The sequence below is a fragment of the Cuculus canorus genome, chromosome 1 (genome assembly GCF_017976375.1).
Source record: "Cuculus canorus isolate bCucCan1 chromosome 1, bCucCan1.pri, whole genome shotgun sequence".
Lineage (NCBI taxonomy): Eukaryota > Metazoa > Chordata > Aves > Cuculiformes > Cuculidae > Cuculus > Cuculus canorus.
The window spans coordinates 186074849-186101103 of record NC_071401.1 but is presented as its reverse complement, the minus strand read 5'-3'; the positions used below and the strand labels follow the sequence as shown (position 1 = coordinate 186101103).

Below are 26255 nucleotides of genomic sequence, written 5' to 3'. Positions count from 1 at the left end.
ATCTGGCAGTTCCACAACATTTCCCAAGCAGTTAATTTTTTAATTAAACAATATCACAACATGTTTCTAAACCATCCCTCTCTTTTCTTCAGTTTACCTTTATAACCTTTTACTACTCAAGTCAGATAACTAATAACTGAAACCCAGGTATTACTCTGACCAGAATTAGGTCATGTTTTTTTGATAAACATATTTAAGTTACTTCTCCTGAGAACTGTGGCAATATCCTATTACTGACTTTTTAACTCTTTGACCTTGTTTCACAAGCCTACAGTGGCATTACTGTCTTTTGGATGTCAAAACTTTTATCACTACCAGCCAGGAGAAGCATGTTAAAGGCATGCTTAAGACAGAGCCTTGAAAATTTGCTTTTACATGGAAAATTTTGCTTTAGCCAGAATTAGTTTCCTATTAGCCTAAGCAGGGGAACTATGAGAAATGTTTAAATACAAAAGTACTAATCAGAGTGAGCAAAAAAGGGGAAGAAAGAAGCTAAAGAAAGAATCAAGAACTGGCAACTGAAATAACTTTTTAACTTAACTTTAGGAGGTAAAATATAAATATAAAAAAATATAACAGCCGTAAATATATGTTCTGATTGATCAAGGAGGTAGCAAAACCACAGCACTGCTCTTTCATAAAGCTACGCTGACTCCCTTCTGGAAAACTCAGAAAAGCTCATATCAAAGCTAATAGAATTCTGTCCTCTGCCGATGCTCTTGGTCTCTCTCCTGCTTTAGGCAGAGTCCTCACATGCTTTTACAGAAGCCTTCAGGGAAACAGAGGGTCAAGAGCATATAGTTGTGTTGACTTTATTTCAATGCTTGCTTAAACACCTGTGTTTTTTATACAGTTAAATTTGTACCTGTTCCTTTTTAAGAAATATATATTATTATGTTATGCTTGTTTTTTTTCCAGGTCTGCTAAATGATTAGTGAAATATACGTGTTCATCTAGAATGCTGTAATGTTTTAAGACCTAATTATGTAGTTATACTCCTACAATCAGGCTTCAATAAAGTGATTAATTTCAAAGCCCTCTATTGTAGTGTTGACTTGTAATGTGGAAAAATCTCATAAAATTATTTGGCAATCACATTTTCCAACTAAATCAATGCCAGTAGTGCCTGGTTGGTATAATATCTCTTTCAGCAGTTAATAGAAGATGTCTTAATCACTTGTGCTTAGTCCATGTTTCAAACCTATCTCTTCATGTTTATACACACCCACTTACTACATTTTATGAACACATATATTTATAGCAATTTATTGTACATATTTATATAATATGGTAGTTCCCCCATTTGTGATCTCAAAACAGTAGCAAATAGTTTTCTTTCATTTTGCAATGATTTGGAATCTGAATCCATTAACTAGCCTTGAAATTCTTACTTTAGATTATTTTTTAATGTTCTGAAATTTTTCTAATGTTTCTGAAATTTTGTGGGAATGTTACCCAGACCTTTATTCTTAGACCTACAACAAGGAAAAGTATCCTGGAAGTCTGCTGACTGGCAGCTCTGAGGTTGGGATAGCTATTTGCTGTTAAAACAGATCAGAAAACATTTACTGCTGAAATAGTGTAATGCAAGCTTACTTAAAAGCTGCCTGGGAACCAACCTTTGCTTGGACCGTAAAGGAATTAGGATGCTGTGCCTTCTTAATAAGTTATTAGAATTTTTTAAGTTATTGCCTTCTTAGGGAAGACATTTGCAGTCCATCTGGAGAAAACAGATAAAGTGAGACCCATTAAAACAGTACCTCAGTTCTGACTTTCATGTTCAGTGTGTCTGACTTTTATTTATTACTGCTTTTTATCCAGGAAAGCTATAATTCCTAAAACAGTAAGAAACACTATAGAAAAAAAAGAGCAAAAGAGAAATACATGGATGTTGAAAAATAGACCCGTCGTTTCTGGTCTAGTTGGATGAAACAAAACTAAGAGTGTTGAGCGAAGCAGCTACTGTTGGACACAACTTCAACTCTCACTTATATTGGCAATAACAACTGGCTGGTGATTTGCTGGCAGGGCTGCGTTGCCCAGTTAAAAAATGCTTCCATAAAAAATGAAGTAATATAAGAAAATATGGACATGCAGCACTAGAAGCACAGAATCATAGAATCATTTAGGTTGGAAAAGACCTTTAAGGTCATCAAGTCCAACTGTAAACCTAACACTGTCAAGTTCACAACTAAGCCAAGTCTCTAAGTAACACATCTACACATCTTTTAAATGCCTCTAGGTATAGTGACTCAACCAATTCCCTGGGCAGCCTGTTCCAATGCTTGGCAACCCTTTCAGTGAAGAAATTTTTCATAATATCCTATGTAAACCTCCCTTGGTTTCATCTCGTCCGACTGCTTTTTACGTGGTAGAAGAAACCAACACCTGCCTCACTACAAGCTCATTTCAGGTAGTTGTTGAGAACTATAAGGTCTCCCCTGAGCCTCCTTTTCTCCAGACTAAACAACCGCAGTTCCTTCACCCTCTCCTCATAAGACTTGTTCTCCAGACCATTCACCATCTGTGTTGCCCTTCTTTGGACATACTCCAGCACTTCAATTAATTCGAATAATCTGTCCCTTTTTCTTTTAACATCTGCAACCTTTGCATGTGCATAATGAAAAATGCAGCACCAAGTAGTTTTAATTACTGTCAGCTTTGTCATCAAGAAAGTTTCCCTTTGGATACAGAAGTATGTTTTTTTGCCCCACAGTGTCTCTTCTTACTTTGAAAAATAGCTTTGGTTTCTAGAAGCAAAGTAAATATCTCTGTGGAATCCAAGAAAAATGGATCTGAATCACGTCGTTAGGATTTTCCATTGATGATTAAGACGATTTGAATTTTTCGCATTTTCACCTTTGGCAGGAGCTGTAGATGATGAGGAAAAGTCTTTAACTGATAAGGAAGATCAGTAATATGTTCAATTTGAAATTTATCTTTGAAATTAAGCCCTTTGAAAAGAAACCAGAAGGTATCATAATGCATTTGAACTGTATCTTCTTCAATGGAAGATCTTGTCTTCATTTGTAGTAAAGAAAATGAATTCAAATAATTCAGATTAGCTATTTGCTTCAAAAAATAAATTAGGATTTTTTTTTCGGTTAGTTTCATTTGTGTAGGAAAAATAGCCATGGTATAAGTCTAAAGAGCGTTTTGTTTACTTGTTTTTACATACCTTAAACCTTTAAGGCATCAGTTTTGTTTCATCTGACTTTAACTGTGCAAAACCAGGCATTTAGGTTAATGTAGCCATTTAGACTTCTTGTATTGTTTATAAAATATCTAGAAACCTTCAGTCAGGTGATTCACCCTCTTGTATTAAAAAGCATGTGATGTAAAGTATGTAAGTGAATTGTGATGAATCTTACCCACTAAGCCATGCTTTCTTAACTAATTCATCACATATCATACAATTAAAAAGGCCTGGTTTAGAGCCCAACAGACACATATATGAGGGAGGTTTTTTTCAAATTTGGCCTTCCTTTGCTGTTTCTAACCTAGAGTCTAATGTACGTGACATTTTTAATTAGTGATCATTAACAACTGATCTAGTTCGCTTTTTCTAGACAACTTGCAAATGAATCAGTAGATTGTATTTTATGTTTCCTACTACTTTAATTTTCTTTCAATTTAAAAGTCTTCTCTGTCTTTAATTAAACTTGCCTTAGGCTTGAAAACTTACAAAAACTTTCTGATGAGCTGACTTCTAAACTTGTCATGATATATACCTAATAATGTGGGTATATGTTTCACTATATATTTAATGATCTAAAATGTGACTTTTACTGATACAAACTTTATATTATGTGGTTAAAGAAAGTGTTTTATTATACTGACACTTCCTTATTGCAAGTACAGATAAAGCATGTAAAGCAAAGTCAGTTTATATTTTACAGGATGATCAAAAAACGAGGGCAAATCTAGTCATGCTTGAGGGACATTTTGGTTATGCTCTAGCAGAATTAAAAGTATATAAGCATTTACTTTGAGTGTTGACCAGGTATGTCTGTATATTTGCTCCTTTTTGGTTGTTACATTATATATCAATGGATTCATTACACTGCATGTTGGTGTTGTTAACAGTGCTTCTCAAGCAAACAGACTAATGCCTTTCAACACTTTTGTAATATACTTTTTCCTAGATCTTTAGGTATGAAAAGCTCAATTTTTAAAAAACTTTAACAGGGCATTACTTAATTAATAATTTTACTGTAAATCATTTCATAATGATTTGCAGGTTTTTGTGGGCTTAAGAAAAAAAATCACAAAAAATAAGCTACTGGCCTCAAGTCCATTGATGTTTTAGTTCGTGGGCTTATAATATGGATTCAACATAATTTTTATTTGAAAAAAAAAAACCAATAACAAACCCATTTAATGAACATTGAATTGTGATCTAATGAGTGAGGACTGAAGAAATAATTTAGGACTCAGGATAGATAATCACAGAATCACAGAATGGTGGGGCTGAAGGGACCTCTGGAAATCATCTAGTCCAGCTCCCCTGACAATGCAGGTTCACTTAGAGAGGATTGTACAGGAATTAGTCCGTAACAGTCTTGTACAGAAGATCACACTTTGTTCTAAATGAAAAATCTATTTATGGCCAAGATAGTTGACTGTGTCTAAAACATCATCATGATAAATAGAAAGCAATTACCCATATGAAAAAGATGCATTGTGGATACATATAAGAAACTTGAAGCTTAAAGAAATTCCTTACTTTAAAATGTCATGAGTTTTAGGCTTATAAATAAAAATAGATCATGATGCTTGCAATCCTGAACTGCCTGATACTAAGCAAGAATCTTTCACGAAGAACTATGACTTCCATCTGCTCAATATGTTGGATAATTGTTTTGATATGTTAGCTAAAATTTAAATAATTTTACCTAATCTTATGTACAAGAGAGAGAATGTTTGAATAACTCTTCTCAAGTTTCTCTTATAAATAACTTATTACTTACAATTTCATCTTAAAAAATTACAACTTCTGCATATTTTTATGTGGTGATGAAACAGCAACTTTCTAGAAGAAAAAAGAAATTAAAAAAACCTAATGAATTAATTGCATGGAAGTAAGATTTTTAATACTACAGAGCTGTAAACATTCAGATGTCAGGCTAAAATTTAAGATGAGAGAGAAATTAAAATAATGGAAGACTTTAAAACTACCAGAATAGTTTTCTTATCAATATTTTTTACTACTGCCTTCTCTTCTCCCTTCCCTCTCACTCAGAAACTTTTAGCTTTAGCCCCGGGATTTTTCATTTAAAACATAAATTCTTATACAGAAGGCATTAAGGATGGAAAAAGATGCTAGATCATTCTGACCTCTTCTATACAACTTGCCATTTAAGAATTGAGAAAGATGGGTTTTAAGAGACAGAAGTAAATGCGACTCAAATATGATTACAAAAAACTGTTGAGATGTCCAGTATAATTTGAAGTATTTGTTTTTCAAGCCTTTTTCCCTAGGAATTAATATTACTCTAAAGCACATAGTGAAATTTTCAACCTTTCAGCTTGTCTTTTCTTTTAAAATTACCTCAGATCTTATCATTTATTAACGTCTTGTTATTCAGTCTGTAGCAGATATCTTTTTCTTTGACTTCCCCTGAAAGTGTGCAAAGAAAATGCTTAGCAAAGATAATTTTTAAATCACAGTCATTTGACTGTTCTTAGAGAAAAAAATGCTGGCAATGGAAGGAACAATTTATGCCTAAATAAGCTTCTTCTGGTGGTAGATTTGATATAGACAGCTAGAGGCCCAAAAATCTGTCTTCCCTGTCTCTTGAACTTGAAACTGTCTGCAGATTTGGGTTGGTATACAGCAATCTTACTTTGCTATTCTATGATAGAGTCTACACTGCCAAATGACCAGAAATTCCTTTTTAGAGACAGATTTATCACAATTTATGAACTCAGACAAACTGGATTTGTTGGAGTCACTTCTAATATCTTGCACAACACTGGGAGAGTAAAAGTTGGCTTTCGTGGTTCGTCAATACATTCCTTGGGGGCAATTAGGAGGCAAGATAAATGGAGTTTCATCCCTTTGAACACCAAAGGTGTATACTAATGTTCTGATAAAATTTGACACACAGTGCCTAATAGCACAAGAACTAGTAATAAGTAAATAGTTGAAGTTTAGGTACCGTATCTAGTTCAAGAAAGCTTCCAAAGTTCGTTTTTCTTACTCCAAGGTTAGATCAACCTTTTACACTATGGTTTGATCTAGAAGTCTAGAGACTATGTGAAGACGTGGTTTGTTTGCTTGTTTGCTGAGGTTTTAAAAAATTCTACTTCGTTGTAAACAAAGCCTGATAATGAAATTTCTTGCTGTGGTAGGATGGAATATTTAATACTTGTTCTTTTTTTTTTTTTTAACACAATGCATCCAGCTTTTAACTCGCTGCGATTTCTTTGCCTTTAAATGTATACAGTTTTATATTAATTGATGTTATCTTAATATAAGACAATTTTTTAAAAAATTTTGCTTAAATCTATTTTCAGGTTATGGCAGGAAGAGTAATTTTGTAGGCATATAGTTATCTTCAGAAATATTTACTACAGGATTTTTTTTATAAAAAAGAAGAAATTATAAAATATAAATTTAGCATTACTAACATACCCTAAGTTCAAATCTAGGTAAATTATTTATGTCATGCTATGAGACTCAGAGAGCTTTACAGTTAAAATATATTGCTAAAGAATGTTTTTTTCTGACCATGATATCAAGCAATTTAATTTTATACATTAACATGTATGTTCCATTACAATTCAAAGACAAAGGGTGAAATTTGGTCCACAGATATAAATGACAAAAATTTCTTAGTTGGCAGTTTGTGACCTAGAAAAAACATTCTATGTAAAAACTGGGGGAATATTTAAAAAAGCAGAGTGAATAATTATACAGGACTTGGAGTCTAATGCCTGCAACATATCACAGGTGAGATGTATTGCTCCAGGTGGTAAAGACTATGTTTTCATATTTTGCCATGCATCACTGATTAGATTTGCGTTACTGTATTAGGAAATTATCATTATAGACTTGGATATATGCTCTTTTTGTGGTGTTTTGCATCATTTACAAGGACATGTAGTGATAGGGTGAGAGAGGGAATGGCTTTAAACTGGAAGGGGGAAGATTTTAGATTTAGATTAAACATTAGGAAGAAATTTGTGACCATGAGGGTTATGAGACACTGGCACAAGTTGCCCAGGGAAGGTGTGGATGCCCCATCCCTGGAGGTGTTCAAGGCAAGCTTGGATGGAGCCTGATCTAGTGGGAGGTGCCCTTGCCCATGGCAGGGTGATGGAACTAGATGATCTTTAATGTCCCTTCCAACCCAAATCAATCTATGATTTTATGATTTTATTATCCTGTTCTTCTAAATGTTGTTCATTACTTCACATCCTCAGTCCTACAATGGATGGTGTACAGGTGGATTTTAGCTCCCATGTGTGGTTCTACAGGAGCAAATTAGAACTTTCTTTTATAGAGCTTATTGTAGCTGTAGGGAGCCCATATATAAAAAGCTTGTAGCCTTTTTAATACATTGGATTGTATCTGTAAAGAAAATCTTCTCAATGACCTGGCAAATACAAGTCTTTTAGCAAAATACAAGACGAGGAGTTTCGTTTTTATTTTTAACTGTGCTTTACTAGTTTAACCTCTGGATGCATGTTTTAAACGCCATACTGTAAACTATACTTTTTTCAGAATAGTGTTTTTAAAGAGTCATGAGTGATCAATCAGAAATTATTAGCTTTGCCCAATGAAACGCCATTCCTCATCCATTTGAAGTGGAAGTGGAAATCAATTTAGGTGCATGAATTTCAGGAGAACGTTTCTCAAGAAACCAACTCACAATTTGAGTGATTACCTGTATTTATACTCGTATTTATTCAAGAACTTTTTATGGAGCTGAACTCTACTCCATGACTTGATTTTATTCTTCTGATAGTCATCCTAAAGAAAAAAGCAACAAGAAATCAAGGCATTAAACGAGGGCATAAAAGGAATGCAATATTCAGAAAAGGATTTTATAAACCTAAGATACAAAATGTCCCAGTGAGAAAGACAATGCAAAAGGAGTAACAGAAGGCAAAATGTGAAATATCATCTGATAGGTATGATGGACAGTCTTGCATAATCAACAGGTGAGATCACTCCAGCTGAACATTGGCATGTGAATAGTAAAACTTTGATTGTGAGAAGAGAGGTTAAAATTCTAGGTCTGGCACCTGTACACCTGGAGAATTCACACTGATAGCAAGAAAAACTGTAAATCTTGCAGAACTGCACATAACGCTTCCAGGTATCAAAGTGCAAGTGAGAATTTCTCCACGAACCTTAGAATTTTGTTGAATACAAACTGGCGGATAGTTAGTAGCAGTGTCTGTAGTATTATAATTTACAGGAGCAGAAAGACTAGCTAACTGGTTAATATGTGTGGTATACACAGAATACTTTTTCCTAGTGATAACAGGCACCAGTTTTTGTTCACTTACTGGGAGTGACTATGTTCATGGTGTCATAGGCAGAGGTCTCGCTGGATGACTAAATCTTTGCCTTAGAGCTATATTGTAAGAAGTTGACAGAGCTGCGAAGGCCTCAACTACTTTAAAGTCTTTGACTTAAACTAAACAGGAAATTTTAGAGTATGTTTTCAGCCAAGGATGTGAGAGGAGAAAAGAACTTAGCAGCTTTTATTGTTACACAGAGTATTGTGATCTTTTCAATCAGATCAGCCAGTCAAGAACTAGCTGAAGCTGTTTTATTAGATCTGTTCCTTCTCCAACAAATGTGTCAATAAAGCCTTTTTAAAGAGTGAATATTCTGTGAATACTGGGAGACACAGCAATGAGCTATACAGCCATAGCAGATCAGGTGATAATGCAGTATATGGTGAAGGTCCTGGCTTGCACTCCTGGGTTTCACGAGGTGAAGAGGGGAGTTGTGTAGGTGATTGGTAGAGAAAGTAAAGAATAAAAGGGCTGTGAAGGTGTATCACAGGCTATACAGTGCAGAGCACCAAAACTGTGCCAGTGCTGCCCCACGGGGCTTGCTGAACCTGACCCAGCACAATACTAAGAAAGCTGTGCTGGTTGTAGAAGTTGTGCTGCTAAAGTACAATGCATTATACTATGCAGGCATTCTGGTTTCTCTGAAGTAGCTCAGGGCATACCTTCCTGCAGACTCCTGCCCAGATGTATTGAGAGAATCAGCTACAAATGTGAACTAAGACTTCCATGGGCAGTGGAAATAGCAAAAAGTCCAGATGTATTACAAGAAATCACGGTTTTATGTATATTATTTATTTACTTAACTTATTAAGATTGCAACTACGTGCTTCGTCTGATCAAGTTTATCCTTAAGAGGAAGACATCTGAAAGAGTTCCAGATAACTGCAGAGGTAATATTAGTTTAATAATCTGAAAAGGCTTTTTAGTATTTTCCTGAATAGGAAGTCACCTTTTTGTTTCCCTTATTTTATTACAAGTTTGGTGGGTAATAAAGCCGTTCTACAAATGGTGTGAGATAGGGGCAAAGAAAGCAGCAATATTTGAGTGGACTGAACTGATGGACTTTTTAAGGTAAGAGAAACCAGCTGAAATCCAGCATACTGTGGTAACAACACAGTATTCTTTCTCTGAGGTAGGATCCCTCCTTGTTGCAATTTCTGTAATTCTTCAGCAGTTTTTGCATGATCATCGTCTAGAATCTTGTCCTTAAAAGGATTTGGGAAGAAATTAGTCTATAAATAATCCTTTTATGAAACTGGTCAATATGATTAAAAGCCTCGAATACTGATCATGTATAGAGTTAGCTGAATTTTACACAATGGGATCAAGAAATACTGAAAATTCAGCTCTTTGGACTTAAAATGACCTATAGATGCATGAATTCAACTATGACTGAAGCTCTTGCAAGTTGTAATAATTAGCATAGGCTGTGTCCCATATAATTTTCTCACGTTATGGTAAGCAGAGATGCCCACTATCATGCTTTGGTTTTATTGTCTTTTAAATCACACAAATATTTGGACCAAAAGTAATGATCTTTTGTTACAAGAACAATTGGCATGCTTTGGAGGCTGCAGAGGCAAATACTGATTTTTACCCTTCTTATGGGGAAATAGGAAAAGGAAATGAGAATGTATAGAAGAGCTTTTCCAGTTTAAGTCTGCCAAGTATCATCTGTTGCTTGAGCCTAGCGCAATAACAAAATAGTACAGCATTTCCTCTAACCACCTGCAAGAATGATCAAATTATTTTAAGCAGATAGAGTTACAATTGGCAAATTAGATTTTTTATGTGGTCTTTGAAATACTTCATGGTAGCAGTGAAATCTTCAAATTGCATCCTAATTATCAGTGAAAACACTAGATTTACTGACATATTTAAAATAACAAACTTGGACGTGATAAGTAAACAGACAATGTTTTAATCTACGGCTATTTGTAGAGACTTCACAAGACTTCAAATGTCTGGGAAGACTGCTTACACTAAATACCTGAGATAACCCATGGCTATAAGAATTCCAGTACCTGCATTGCATCTAGGTACTAAACTTTCCATTGTGAATTATTTTTAAATATTGTAATCTTAGATTTTGGACACCTGGGTGTGAGATAGGGGCAAGGAAAGCAGCAATATTTGAGTGGACTGAACTGATGGAGTTTTTACGGTAAGAGAAACCAGATGAAATCCAAGGTACTGTGGTAACAACACAGTATTCTTTCTCTGAGGTAGGATCCCTCCTTGTTGCAGTTTCTGTAATTCTTCAGCAGTTTGAAACTCATCTTCAGATGAGTTTGATAATCCAATCAACACTATCTCCAAATGAGTAAGGCAAACCAATTTTTGCATATGCTGAATATCACCAGGAGAAGATGGTCTTATTTTTGTCTTTTTTTTTTTTCTTGTGTGTCTCTCTTTTTCAACCGAGTATTGTTGGGTAGAGCCCTCTTGCCAGGTATGCCTTTTACCAATTGAAGATGTATGCCTTCATCTCTAGGCATTCAACAGGTCCTTGCACATGAGCTTCCAATAGGCCTGACACTTAAATCGGTCGAAATATATCCTTTTCAGATAAGTGTCACTACTATTTTTGAGTACAATTTGAGAGAACAATGGTATCTGATTTTGTTGCCCAATTGTGAAAGTATTTAGGATTTAAACCCAAACCAGTATATTAATTGTTAAAAGCCTTGATAACTGTGACCAAAGAAAAAAATGTAGATTCGTGGTTTTATGTGACTCTCGTTGTACAGTGATAAACTGTAAATAAAGATTTATTTTTGAAATTTTGAGGCAAAAACATTTGTAAAGTCTCTCTTCTGATTTTTTTTTGCAATCTTTAAAGCTTTTATCTTGTTTCCTAAAATGCAAACTGGTTGCAAATCTGATTTAAGTAACTAGTTAAACAGAGTTTGTCTTCATTGTGATACTGAGGGCAGAAGTCAGCATCATTTGATAAATATGTCTTTTAGTCATTACATATTTCAATTATGTAGGGAAGATAATACCAAAACTAGTGGTCAGTTGCAGTTTTTGGAATCTGCATTTCTTAAAGCAGTAGACAAGATCGACCATCTTAAACTTTACTGCTTAAGCTTACCATCTTAAGCTTTACTGCATTAGTGATTTTGCCTGTGTTATTCACTAATATTAATACAGAACTATACCTGGAAAAATGTGTTAATGAAATATACTCATCATCAGTCTCCTTAAATGGAGAGGTTAGCTATTCAGAGAATATATTGTTCCTCTCGTGCAGAATTTTTATGCTGTAAAAAAAAAAATGTGCTTTTTTCTCTTCATTAAAAGTAAACTACTTCCCCAGATATTAACAGTGTCTGATATGTTCCATGTGAAGAGGTAAATAATCTTTTATCCTAGGCAACAGAGTCAGTAAAAAAAAAAAATTCGTTATGTTCTTTCACAACAATCATAAAGGTATAAAATTAGTATAGACATTTCTATATACATTTCTGGTAAGTTAGTAGTGAAAAGTTCCATCAGTATGATCTCTAAATTAGGGTCCTTAAAAAGTGGGAAGTGTGAGAGTGAGTATATAGGTTACAGGTGTATTAAATGACTTCACTTCCAAAATTAAGTCAGTTCTTCAGTAAGTCTGTGACCCATAAACTACTTGTAAAACATTGCAAATTAAAATTATTTTTAAAATGTTTTATGGGTGTAGCATTAATATTGTTTTATGTCTTTGGAGATTAATAGCTCTGCAATTACCTGAAATAACCATGGCAACAAAGCAAATTTTCACTGGGCACCAGTTACTCACTAATTGTTGCTGTAATTACTAAGAAAGAAGATAATAAACCCCCAGAAATTAGTTGTTATCCTTTGACTTCAATACATTAATTACTGCCATGGAGGGGTGAAGGAGTTAGGAATTTCAAACATCTTTTCCTTGCTGCAGCACATCAGACTTCTCAGTAACTTCTCTGTAGTCTGCCTCCTCTTTTTTGGTACAAGGTAGTATTTTAATGAGTGACATAGCATTTGTTGTGAATTGAATTAGACTATTTTGCTTTCTAGAAGGATCAAACAGTAAGACATAACAAGGTCATGAATTTGAAAAAACTTTACTTTGGATACCTTGGAAAATCCGAAGCTGTGACTCTGATAAGGATGTCTCTGCTTTATGCCTCTCTCCAAAATTTTTGTGATAATTGAAGCATGACCTGAAGCTCTGTGTATGTATGTGTTCATGGTTGCGTGAGTTAGTTTGTTTTCAACGCAGACTGTACAAAAGCAATCTAGCTACAAAATGGCTTGTGGATATTTCACAGTTCCTTTTTGGAGCTACATCCTTTCTAAACTTAGGAGTCGCAGATGAAGGACTGTAAGGAAGGCCTTTTTTGATCCCTGTCAACTGATAGAAAACAATATTAGAAAACTCCCTAACATACTTTTAACCTGCTTGATTATTTTAGTTGTCACTCGGCTAATTCGCTCAGGAAACAACAGGAACTAGCTTAATCTCAGATAGGAACTTGTTCAGCAAAATGAACTAGTCTTGTGGATGACCGATAGTAGATTGATCATACCGAGCTACATGTGAAAGAAAATGTTCGGTGGAATTGGATTAGATAGAGAAGAAAATTACATTTATGTTTCAGGTGCCTGTTAACTACATGCGTCATAATAACAGTCCCAATAAGGCAGAGTTAAGGATGCAAATGTGCCTAATTTGAGAAATCTGGAATTATCTGTGAGCTTTCAGAACATCCTCATAGTTCATGTTTTTTGTCTGTGGGTTTGTATGTTGAGGTTTTTTTTTTGGTAAATCAACTACAGCTTGTATAAACCTTAGATGGGAAATTTTTAGTCCCTTCATTTTCTTTGTTATCCATAATTTCAACCATGATTATGTGACAATATCTTTCTTTTTTTCTGTTAATTTTTATTCTAGCAAAATATAATTTCTGGAAAAATGAAAGCTTAGACGTGAAATACCACAATCATTACATGTTAATATTAACATGATGGATCACATTTTGATATCTGAGAATGGTGACCATGGTCTAGGTTACATAAGGGAGTGACTATTATCCTTCCCCTCTGATCCCAAACTTAATATTTAAAAATATACCAGTGAAAATGAAGCTGATGAAGGAAGCCGTGTCAAAGCCCAGCCACCAGCTTCCATATAGGTAGTGACCTTAGTGCAGAGGAACTCCATATAAAGCGCTACTTTCCAGAACAAAGAGCTCATCAGGCAAGTCTTCAAGAGAAGAGCCTGGAAACAGAGAAGCAGAATCACAAATAAAAGCTCTGCTGGAGTTGTAACAGAAGTCGCTGTGCTGGGGACGATGACTGTTAGCAGGACCATTTACCGTCTTTCCTCACCAGGATGATCCTTTGCTCCCCTGGCAGCTATCACCTGTGGCAAAGCACTTTTATTTGCTTCCCATTGGCCTCAGGAATCTATTAGTATAGAAGAGCTGCTTGAGAAGCTTGAGAAGCTCCCCAAAATTCTGTCAAAAGCATCTGGAAGTGTAGACGCTCTTCAGACACTCCCTTTTTTCTTTTTTTAAGACATCCCTTGCAGTTTAACTAGTTCCTGAACATCACAGTCTGTTGAATCCTGCAGTAATGTGATCCACTTGTATATATGTCCGACCTCCACTTGGGCAGGGCTTTCACTTAGCTCCACATTTCCTTTCTCTCACACAGTTCATTACCAGAGATATTATTCTGGAGTGGAAAGGGAAGAAATTTCTTTCTGAGGCTGAATGGGCATTTGTGTTACTGATATTTGCTAAAGTTGTTTCTTTATCTGAAACACTTTATCTTAATGTCTTTTGGCTTCCGAAGTCTGCAGAGGTGTGTAAGTGTCTGCTTGGCGTATTTTCATCCCGGCCTGAAGTAAATGCTTGTACTGGAGTTTGAAGTGGGGATGTAACTCATCTCTGCCTTCCCATCTTCAGTAAGTGCAAGCTGATGAGAAAAGTCTGGTATCATCTGGAAGACACTGTGTCAATTGTCAGCTTTATAGCTTGTCTTGTCTGACAAGTCTTAGAGTGTCAAAAGTGAGATGCAGAGTATAAACTATGCTGCAAGCATACCTTTTAGTAGAATTGAGCAGAAGTGCTTATTCCCGAGGAAATAAGCTAATTACCAAAGCCAAGAAGGAGCCTTATAGAATAAGAAAACTTTGGCAAGAACTCTTTGAACGATTAAAACAATAGAGAGAGATAGAGAGAGAGAAGGACATTTATACTTCTATCTATTGTAGTAGGACTACTGTATAGAATGATGGATGCACATTAATTTAGGAAGGGAACAGGTTTTTTTCTCATATAATGCAGTGTCCTATGTAGGATCTAGCTACAGGACCTGATAAGCACAGCAGGTGATTGCAGTGGAAGTACTGTTTATTCAGTGATAGAGGTCAGTAGTAATGAAGTAAAACAAAACCAACAACAATAAAATCACAGAATCACAGAATCACAGAATCACACAAGGTTGGAAAGGACCCATTGGATCATCGAGTCCAACCGTTCCTAACACTCCCTAAACCATGTCCCTAAGTACTTCATCCACCCGTTCCTTAAACACCTCCAGGGAAGGCGACTCGACCACCTCCCTGGGCAGCCTGTTCCAGTACCCAATGACTCTTACTGTGAAGAATTTTTTTCTGATATCCAACCTGAACCTCCCCTGACGGAGCTTCAGGCCATTCCCTCTAGTCCTGTCCCCTGTCACTTGGGAGAAGAGGCCAGCTCCCTCCTCTCCACAACCTCCTTTCAGGTAGTTGTAGAGAGTAATAAGGTCTCCCCTCAGCCTCCTCTTCTCAAGGCTAAACAACCCCAGCTCTCTCAGCCGCTCCTCATAAGACTTGTTCTCCAGCCCCCTCACCAGCTTTGTTGCTCTTCTCTGGACACGCTCCAGAGCCTCAACATCCTTCTTGTGGTGAGGGGCCCAGAACTGAACACAGTATTCGAGGTGCGGTCTCACCAGTGCCGAGTTTTTTTTTTTTTTTTTTTTTTTTTTTTTTTTTTTTTAAATAATTTTACACAACATTTAAAATTCCTTCTGAATGTTGTGTAAAATTATTTAAAAAAAAAAAAAAAAAAAAAAATAAGGGAGAAGGGAATGAAGCACCCCATCACGCTCTCCAGATTACATCACAAAGGAGGAAAAATGGAAAAGGTAGAATAAGGAGAACTTATGAAGCATTGGAGACAAGCTACTGCTGAACACTGATGTAGGCAGGGTGCACGCGAACTCCGTGTGACATGTACTTCTCACATGTGTCTTGGTGTCCCCTTCTTGTATAGCCTGATATAAACTGATGGCTAGATTTATGGCCAGATGGGAATTGTTCTATGCTTCCTAGGAATGTATTAATTAGAGTTTTAGGTAACAAGAAACTGCTTATGGAGAAGTTCTTGCACACTCCTGGGTGTCCTTAGTATCGTCTGATCTCTTCCAATGGCTCTATATAGCTACAACTTCTTGGAAGAGCTTTCTTGCCTGTAAAAGCATGAGAATGGGGTAAATGTTATGAAGACCCTTTGAAACTGGGAATCTAATGTATGGTGTGTTGCTGGGGACTGGAGGTGATTGTGATTCTTTAGAGTAATGCATGTCTACTTTAAGTGTATTCATTTTGGCAATACTGAAGCAAACGACTTGCAGTTAAATTTGTGGTAAAGATTCCTCATGTTTTCACTCCCACTTACAATATCCATTCCCAGAGCCTGTTGGCTCAGTAAGGTCCCTTCCAACCCACACTATTCTATGATTTCCTGAGTACAGAATAAAACTTTTGGCAACATATAGATTGGAATGGCCAAGAGCAGATGCTTGGGGAGGGAATGTAGGGAACAAAGAAAATGTAGAATTTTTCTTCCATGTATTGTTTCAATTAGTAGCTGAAGGTCTGCATGAACCAGAGTTGCAGCTAGATCTCAACATTTAACAACCACTTAGAGACAAGCTAATGAACCATGGGGCAAACTGCCTTTTACTATATCTACACTGTTGGCTGCAATAGCTCAGTCTCATCTTCAAATTTAATTCATTTTAGTGTAGGTTTTATGAGACATCGTGTCTCTGTGCTTGCTATGGCAAGAAGTTCTAATACATTCTGGAAGGAAAAAAATATTACTTGTGATTTGTTATTTTAAAAACCTTGTGCTCATAATACCATCCCTGACTGATGTTTTCATACAGGGGTGGAATGAACTGTTCATTCACAGAGTTCGTCTTCTCTATGCTGAAGTCCAAGACATCAAATAAGTTATACCTGTCTGTGCAGAATCACAACAGAAGTTCTTATCAATCAGCTTCAATATTACAAAATTGTATTGCCTGACCTGCAATTGGGTTATATGATTTTATTTTAATACCAAATTCTTTATTTTCTCTGTTGGCTCTGCAGTGAGTACCACCATAATTTATTTGATATGTGCCCAAATCTGTATATAATTCATTTCCTGTAGCACTCTGAGTTTCTCTTTGGTTCTATTTTGTGCATTCATACATGAGCAGTCAGAATCTGCCCTGTGGTAAGTAAGATAAATTGCTTAAACATGGGCATTGATTGCTATTTCAGATACCCCAGGGTATCCATCTGGCCTCCAGCTGCTGCCTCAGAAAAGCACAGATTCTCTGTCATATGCATATTTTGCGTATCTGTGTGGATGTCTCCAGTGTCTTAGGATTTTTAAAGTGTCATAAGTACCTATGTTTACAGCAGCAGGATGCAACGCTGTTTTATTGTCCTAATCTTGAACTGAGACGTTTAGGGTAAGCATTAAGGGGAGTGCTTGCAGATTTTTAATAAGTGTAAGACAATCATCATTTGCTATTTTAGTACCCACATTGCTCATTGTTTGAAAATGTCTGCTGTATGGAGACTGAGCAGATAATGGCTTTGTTTATTACAAACCTTACATTTTTTGATACAGTGTTTATTCCTCCTCCGTGTGCCAGCCTAGTATTCACAAATTAACTTTTGTCAGTTCTGAATAGTTGTTTATAGTTCACTGGTATTCTTTTTCAAGTATTAAATGTTTAACAGCTTGTATTTACTCTTACTTGTATTGACTCCATTTCAACCTTCTATTTAATTTATCTAATTGAAATACTTATCAGTGATAAATTCTTGCTTAATTTTACAAGTACATTCTTCTCTGGGAACTCTCAGTACTGAAAGTAGTCCTTCTTTCTACTTTAATGAGAACAAATTAATTCATGTTCATCTCTGTAGTACTTTTTCCTTTTAACAGCTAATTATAATGGAATGTTAATTAAAAAAAGCCTGAACCCTCAACTCTAGCACTTGAAACTAATTGTATAAATTAATGAAATAAGGTTGATCCTGTAAATCAAGAGTTTTCCAGTAAAGCCAAATTTTAACAGATGGTGTTTTATGAAGTTTTTGACTCACAACAGTTAACTGTATTGTAGTGTGCAATTTGCTTGACTTCCATTCACCTAAACAAAGCCTTGAATACATGCTGACTGCATTAGGATTCAATAACAGATAAAATGGCCTATGTGGAGCAACCAAAAGGATGATGACTTAGCTTAAGTAATTTTCATTTCAGTGTAGAAAAATTAAATTAATATCAAGCCACTGAAATCTGGTAAAATAACAAATTTGTATCTGATATTGAGCTTTATAATTAAATCAACTCCACTAGGGTTGGAATGCTGTGTAAATGACAGTTGTGAGACTTCTCAGCACAACCACTTTTCTACACTTTTGTCAAGACCCTGAAGTGGCAGTGCATCATAATAAGTAAATTTTTATTAAGTGTTTTCATATAAGAAAAATCCAATGCTGTTGGTTTAATTGAACAGATGTATTATTTGTTTTTTAAATATAGCTCACCACTGTTCTTAATTTGGGAACCATTACAGATTAATCACCTTAATATGTAGTTGGCCACTAGTACATGTGAACTTGCGGGTTTCTAGTCTTTCCACTTCTTTTCTACTACCTGAGGTGTAACGAGAACAACTTCTCTGGAAAGTGTCTCCATAACTTCACAGGGAACTAAGATTACAGTTTGTAACAGGAGAAGAGATATTTTACATTCATGTGAAATGTAATTGATAAAGTAGGCACATGCACAATAAGGTAGTTGCTGAGCAGCATCTTAAGCATATTGAGGTACATTTTTAAAGGTTGCTTCGGAAGAATGTGAATTTTCAACTTCAGTGCACGAAGGACCTGTCATAAACCAGTTGTTCATCAGAAAGACTCATAGAATTGTAGAATCATAGAATAGTTTGGTTTGGAAGGGACCTTAAAGATCATCTAGTTCAAACCCCCCTGCCATGGGCAGGGACTTCCCACTAGATCAGGCTGCCCAAGGCCCCATCCAACCTGGCCTTGAACACCTCCAGGAATGAGGCATCCACAACTTCCCTGGGCAACCTGTTCCTGTGCCTGTCTACTCTCATTTTGAAGAATTTCTTCCTTATGTCCAGTCTAAATCTGCCCCTCTCCAGTTTATACCCATTGCCCCTATGTCCTATCACTACAAGCCTTTGTAAACAGTCCCTCCCCATCTTTCCTGTGGTCCTGATTCAGGTACTGGAAGGTCACTATAAGGTCTCTTCAGAGCCTTCATGAGATTCACACAGGCCCACTTCTCCAGCTTGTCCAGGTCCCTCTGGTTTACATTCCATCCTTCCAGTGTGACAACTGCATCACTCAGTTTAGTGTCATTGGCAAACTTGCTGAGGGTGCACTCGATCTCACTGTCTATATCATTAAGAAAGATAATAAACAGCGCTGGTCCCAGCATGGACTCCTGAGGGACACCACTTGTCATGAGTCTCCATCTGGACTTTGAGCCATTGGGCACTACTCTCTGAATATGACCATCCAGCCAGTTTCTTATCCACTGAACAGTCTACCCATCTCTCTCCAATTTAGAGAGAAGGATGTTGTGGGGGACCATATCAAAGGCTTTACAGTCCTCCCTGATATCAGTGTGAGACACTGAAAATTCCAAACGTTCCATTATGTCTGTGATTCTGAATTAAAAAACTCAAGCATTTTACTTTTTTTTCTTCTCTAAATACCATTTCTGGCTAGTTTAAGCTGCATTTTGCAAGGCACATAAACGGCTGAGGTGACAGACACGTTGCTTCAGCAATGTTTAGCTAATGTGCTAGTTTAACACCCAGAGTGGTTTAATGTTGCTGGCTGTAAACTGGGAAGGAGGAGGGAGAATTTCTTTCAGTACTGGATTATTGCTTCATATGTACAATAAGTAAATGTGTCCTTAGGCTTAATAAAATGTAACTTATTCTTTTGTCCTGTAGGTATGAATTGTGTTCAAATGAATGGTAACAGCTATTCTATAAAGTATACTTTTATGCCGTTTGTGGAAGATTATCTATTCAGTCTGATTTTGGAGTTTTTCTGAAATGGGGTCAGTTTGTCAGACATTCAGTGTTTCAAAAAATCTAAGGGACTTGACATGCAGTACAGCAGACTCTGAAGCTTTTATGTGATAACATACATATTTACATATGGCTGTTAAAAGGATGTCCAGTAGAAGACATGCTATTTTTATAACTTGAAAAACTCAGGACACTAGTTCAGGTGGACAACCCAGTTACTTTTGTCTGTGTTTTGAACTATGTGATTGGATGTAGCCACAGCTGTGCTGTCTGAACAATGCAATCACCTCATGCTGTGATGTCTTTGAAGGAATAGAAGGATGGATGGAGCTCTGTCTCCATGTGTTTTTCTCATCCCTTTTGTCCCTTTCAGTTAAGCTGTTCCTGTAAAGAAAAATTTAAAATTTCGCCCTATACTAACCACAAGACTGAACTTCCGATCTTCCCTTTACAGTCTGAGGATCTTAAGTGAGCTGCATTTTACTGTTGTGATTTACGTTTTTAACTGCAAAAGAGTGTGCTTAAAAACAAGTCTGCAAACTTTTTGAACAATGCTTCACTGTAAAATTTGAAATTTTCCTTCCTCTTATTGGTCTGCAAGTATACGTGAGAAAAAAAATAGACTTCTAAAAAGTATTATGGAATTGTTCATCAAAGAGAGACTTCAGAAACAAATCTCAAAATAAGTTAGTAGCTATATTTATATATTAAAGAAAAAAGAAGGATTGACACAAAGGAAAGATGAAGGCTTACAATCGTTTTCCATAGTTAGCCAAGAATATTATGTATTCTTGAAATTCTACCAGTTACTTCTATTTTAGGCACCCAGAATATACTAAAATTTTAGTTAAGATGGTGACATATTGAATACAATTACCTGAATCAATCATAGGTTAAAATTAGGCATAGCAACATAGCCACACAGAGTGTGAAAATGCCTGTGAACACAGTTCCCTCACTGCTCTTTAATTACCTTGCTAAATGATTAATGACAAATTATGAAAAAAAAATATAAATCAGCGAAATTATTTAAAAAAACATGGGCTGCTTTATTTTCGTTGAAGTGGTCTACACTAGCATTACAGGGACATTTTTCCTAAGCAAAAGTGACTTTTTTTCTGTAGTAGTGCTGAATAAATGTGATTCCTGGATGGAGATATCCAAGATCATCCTCTAAGATAAATACCCTATCCAAATAATCAGTGTTGTTTCCCAAATCTTTTTATTCTAAGTTGGAATTTATATAACCTGGGCTCACTACCTCAGGTCAATGTTGTTTTCTGTATTACTTTCTCTCCACAGTGTGTCTCCTTTAGATTTAGTAACGATGACCATTAAGCAGAGCAATTAAACACTCAATATCTTAAACTAGAACTAAGATGCCATTCCCTGTAATGGTAATGATATAGTATAAGCATATATGGCAGCACAGTACCAGATATCAAGAGTGCTCAGATCTGCGTATCTGGTTGTCAAAAAAAGAGGCATTTGTATGACTCAGTGGCATTTGTTAGTGTTATATACTGAAGCTAGACATGCCTCCAGCTATGCTGTTAGCTATGATCAGCTACACTATTTTTCTACATGGTTTAATTATCTTATCTCTATAAGTTTTAATCCATTTTTCCACAGAAGTATTCACTTTAATTTGATTGACTATTCAACAAAGTATATTTTCTTAGAAAACCTTTCCATTTGGTAGACTACCTATTTTCAGACAAACTGTTTGTCCGAATATTCCACCAGCATATATTTTGCTTCAGATGGTACTAGGATTCTTTAACAACATTAATTAACCATTAGTCTTTTGTTTATAGCCTCGAGGCCTCTAGTTTCATTCTGTCCTTTTGCTTTTAAGACTTTTGCTACCATCCTGCATTCATTACTTTGGGAACCCTTGGTAAAATCCCTGGTTTTATTCTTCAAATGTCTCTAAGCTTTATTTTCCTGGTTAAGTAGCTGACGGTTTATTAGCACAATCCAACCTTGCATGCCTCCCTGTTTTAGATCCATTAAATGTTTCATTCTACAAAGCAACTAAAAAACATATGTAAGTCATAAGGCTTAGACAGATGAAAATAATGGTCTGGTGTTGTTTGCAATTAGTATCTACAAATTATGGCAGCATTGCTACAACATAATCAAGTTTGCTTTACAGCAAGCACTCTGTGTGTTACTGTATTTTATAAAATCTGGTATTCAACACAGGCATAGTGCGTTCTTCCCAGTGTTTGGGGTCTGACCTTACTTCAGCTTTTAACAAGCTTAATTTTATTAACGTGACAAAGATTGTTTTCAGTTCTGCTATACGAGAAATATCTTGTTGGAGTCAGTTGGAGTGGCAGCTGAATTCAGCAGGATGCTATGTCCCTGTGGACTGATATGCACAGCATGAGATACTGTTATGTTCTAGCTGAGAACATCACTACATCAAAGGGAAAGATGGTTCCGGCCTGTACTATAGGCAGTCTCTTTGTAAGTGATATTTCTAAAACCAGCTATAGATTATAAGATCATAGGGTTACCGCTGAGCGTAAAAGTGTCTGAAGTTCCTGTTGGTCTTAAGGGATACAAAGGACATTTTGGGTCCGTTGGTAAAGGATATCTGTTCTTTCCATGAGCTCTTTAAATGCTGCCGAGTGGAAAGATTAATTCCATCATTACTTGAGAGTAATATTTTGCAGGTTACCTCCATACCTACATATCAACAACAGTTGCATATATGTTTATTGGATGGAAGAAGTTTATTGGATCAACCTGCTATTTGAGCAGTGAAGAATAATTTAATTGCTTGGAAAATTACTGTAAACTGGCATGTTTCTTGCCCTTCATTCTGTCAAATGAATTGAGAGCAAAGCATGAAGTACTTTCCAAGGTTTTGTGTGGAGTCTCTTTTATCTTCGTGGGGTCTAAAGTCTTTAACACATAATTTTTTAATACTCCTCTTCCATGGTTGCTCACACCTAATTTTTACAGCCAGGCTTTTGCTGGCAGAACTGTGAAATTGGCACGGTAGTTAATGTAGCACTTGTCAAAGCACTGTTTATTTCACTGAATATCAGTTTTGTATGAAAGCTGCTATACAAAATAAGAAAAATAGTTTCTGGGAGACATATAGACATACAAAGATTTATTTATGATTAAATTCTCAGACTTGTAGATTGCTGTTCCCACTTCTACTGGCTCACTTCTGCTTGATATGTACCCAGAATTTCAAGCTTTTTTTGGCATTCTTTGGAAACCACTCACGGTGGACTTGGTGCCTCTAGATGCTCCATTGATAAGTATTACACTGCAGGAATTTACTGCGAACTGGATGTTCTTCTTTGCTTGGTTGTTCATATAGAGAAATGTGAGAACAGTGGGGGTAGGTTTTATGGTGGTTTGGTTTTCTTTCCTTAGTAAAGATAGATTTAATTTTCCAGTGACTGAACTAGTACTCTAACATAGGTGAATTTGTCTTCAGTGGGCCTCAACTATAAATATGATTCACCTGTACGTATCAATTTAGGGGATGGGTTAAAATTACATTCTTTGTTTAGTTTTTGAAAAGTCTCCGTAGGAGTGCAGATCCTTGTTCTCACCTTGAGGGAATTCATCAAAATGTGTTCTAATTTAGCTGGCCTGGGTAGATGTGTAGTTTTCAATCTTTGAGCATTTTGTTGATCAAAGTAAGAACAGAGTGCCAATTTATAACTTTTGACAGCTTCAGCAATGGTCCTTTCTGTGAGGCAGTTTCATGTATAAAGGAGAGTGTAACAAACACAGCTGCTATCCTTAATTTACTTTGATAAAACACTTTTACACAGGTGGTCAGTGCTCTAATCTGATCACATTAACTGTGACCAGAATTAGTCACTTGCATGTCAAGGTCTTTTATGAGTGTTGACTCCTAAGTCAATGATATTAATTTCATTTTCTTACTTAACAAGGGAATTCTTTTTAAAGCTCATTGCAAGACTGCTGTTTTGTACCTACTGCAGTGTATTCACATCCTAAAGTGAAATTGTGCCTATCTGCAAGTCAAAATGAGTTTCTCCACTTCTGTTTTATCACAAAATTTCCAAATGTTCTGCAATACACCAACCAACCAACCAACCAAACCAAAAATACATTGCAAAAGATTATATTTTAAAGTTGTTTTAGCTAGTTCATAACTAGGGTATATTTTGTTGTGATGATATTAACACACATTTCCTATTTTTGAGGTTTTTGGATTTATTACCATACTAGCTTTGCATTATGAAGAACCTGTTCAATCTGTAATTGGTATATTTCCTCCAAAATATAGTTTCTGGAATATTGCTATAAAGGTAGTTATCCTAATTGCTTTTTAATTTTTTTTCAGGGAGTGCTGGAACACCTGTTATCTTCAATGAAAATGGAGATGCTCCAGGACGCTATGATATTTTTCAGTATCAAATCACCAACAAGAGTACAGAATACAAAATAATTGGTCAGTGGACTAACCAACTTCATCTAAATGTAAGTACTAGTTGGAGAATACTTATTTGAGTATTACATTATTACAAAACATTTATAAAAGTGTTATGATTTATTCTCTGTCAGTTGACAGAAGAAAGCTCTTCCATTCTCTTCTTGAGAAGACTGTAAAAATTGGCACAATAACGCAAACCAAATTCTTTGTATTTTAAATTCGATTGGGTTGTGCATTTACTTGTTTCTTTAAATGGTATTTTAATATCATTATATATCTGATATTCCACAGACTAATTATTAAGTTAGGCAGGGAAATAGTAACATATCCTTCCAAAGAGGATGTCAGACAAAATGATGGGCATAATATATTGCCCAGGTATTCCAAATAATGTAAGGGGAAGGAAACGTGGTCAGTGAAAGAGAAGCTTGAACTCTCATAATCACTTCTGATGTAGTTGAAACACTGAGACAATAAACTGCTGCAATAAAAATATTATTTAAATATAAAGGGAGAATTTGGAGTTTTTCTGTAATAGGATTAGTGTTATCCCTCATTACTTAATAGCAGAAAAAATCAAAGGCACAACAACTTACCCATCCTTAGGAAATGTTTCTAATTGCTGCCTTAATATATTCTGCAAGTTTTGTAGTAATTAAGCTACACCTGTGAATGGAATTATATTTGTTTTGAAAATCACCATCACAATAAGATTCAGATTATATAACATGCAATATCTGTATGACAGCTAAACATCAAGTCACAGCTGTAACTTGAGAAATTACTGGGTCCAAGGCACTTCTTTCTGTCAGAAAAGGGTACCATGCGAGGAAAGTTACAGTCATGAGAAAAGAAAAATGAAGTTAAGCTCTTTCCTTATTAGCTGTACAATATTTACTGGGTTTTACTTGAAATATGCTGGCCATTTGGGTAGCTCTGCAAATGTGGAATATCAAGTGTGGTTTTGCTAAGGGTTGGTGAAACAGGCAATGGTGTCAATTGGTGACTATATTCACCAAAGAGGCATGATGCAGTGACTTTAATCAAACCACAAAAAGCAAGTTTCAAATGTCTCTGGTTTTCCATGTGAGAGTAGTACTCTTCTTGCTGAAGGAGGGTAACAAAGATAGTACAGTAAATATTTACAAATTATTCTCCTGTTAAGACTACTTTGCAATAATTACCTGACTGCTACCAAGAGTAACACATATGACAGCTCCCCATTTTCAGCCACAGCTTTTAAATCACTTTACTATGTCTATCATTTAATATCTATAACTACTTGGCAAAGACTCATTTATTTAATTCTTTTGCCCAAATAGAAAAAACACTGCCAACGTAACTGTGTGTTGTAGATTGTGTGGCAGTATTATCTCCCTCTGCTAACCTGATATCTGACTGCTGAAAGGCATGAAAGTTTAAAAATAACATTAAACAAGTTTAAAGATTAATACTAAATAGTAATTTCTGGCAAATACTAGAGTTAGACACTTATTCTAACTATTATGACTTATATTCCAGATCTTCATAATTGCTATGATTTTATAAAAATGCGTTGTTTATTGAGCTGAAAAACAGAATACACATATTTTGCACAAATGTTAGTACAAACATAACAGTTACATAGTGGTAGCTAAAAGCTACCTTAGAATTTGCTTAAATTTTAATTCTGTTCCAACCTGCCTTTTTCTATCTCCTTCTAGACTGCTAAATTTTTCATTAAGCCTGTAGCTTTTCAGTCCCATTATTTCTGCCTGATATATGTGTACTACAGGGAGTTCTCTAAAATATGATTAGATTGGCTGCTAGTCAGAGTACTGAAAGGATGCCATGCTAACCACATTGACCACAAAGCTAACAGGAGAGGGTTTATCTAAGGACATCTCTTGTTAACTCTCATTAAGAA

At 35.8% G+C, this 26255-nt stretch overlaps 1 protein-coding gene across 7 annotated transcripts in view; it reads left to right on the top strand.

Annotated features, from left to right (window-relative positions):
* GRM8 (glutamate metabotropic receptor 8) overlaps positions 1-26255 on the top strand; it is a 357622-nt gene that overhangs the window by 262973 nt on the left and 68394 nt on the right. For all 7 annotated transcript variants that reach the window (XM_054053780.1, XM_054053763.1, XM_054053726.1 and 4 more), the window contains exon 8: positions 24260-24396. In XM_054053780.1, coding sequence (XP_053909755.1) covers positions 24260-24396 — 137 coding nt within the window. The remainder of the gene's footprint in view (positions 1-24259; positions 24397-26255) is intronic.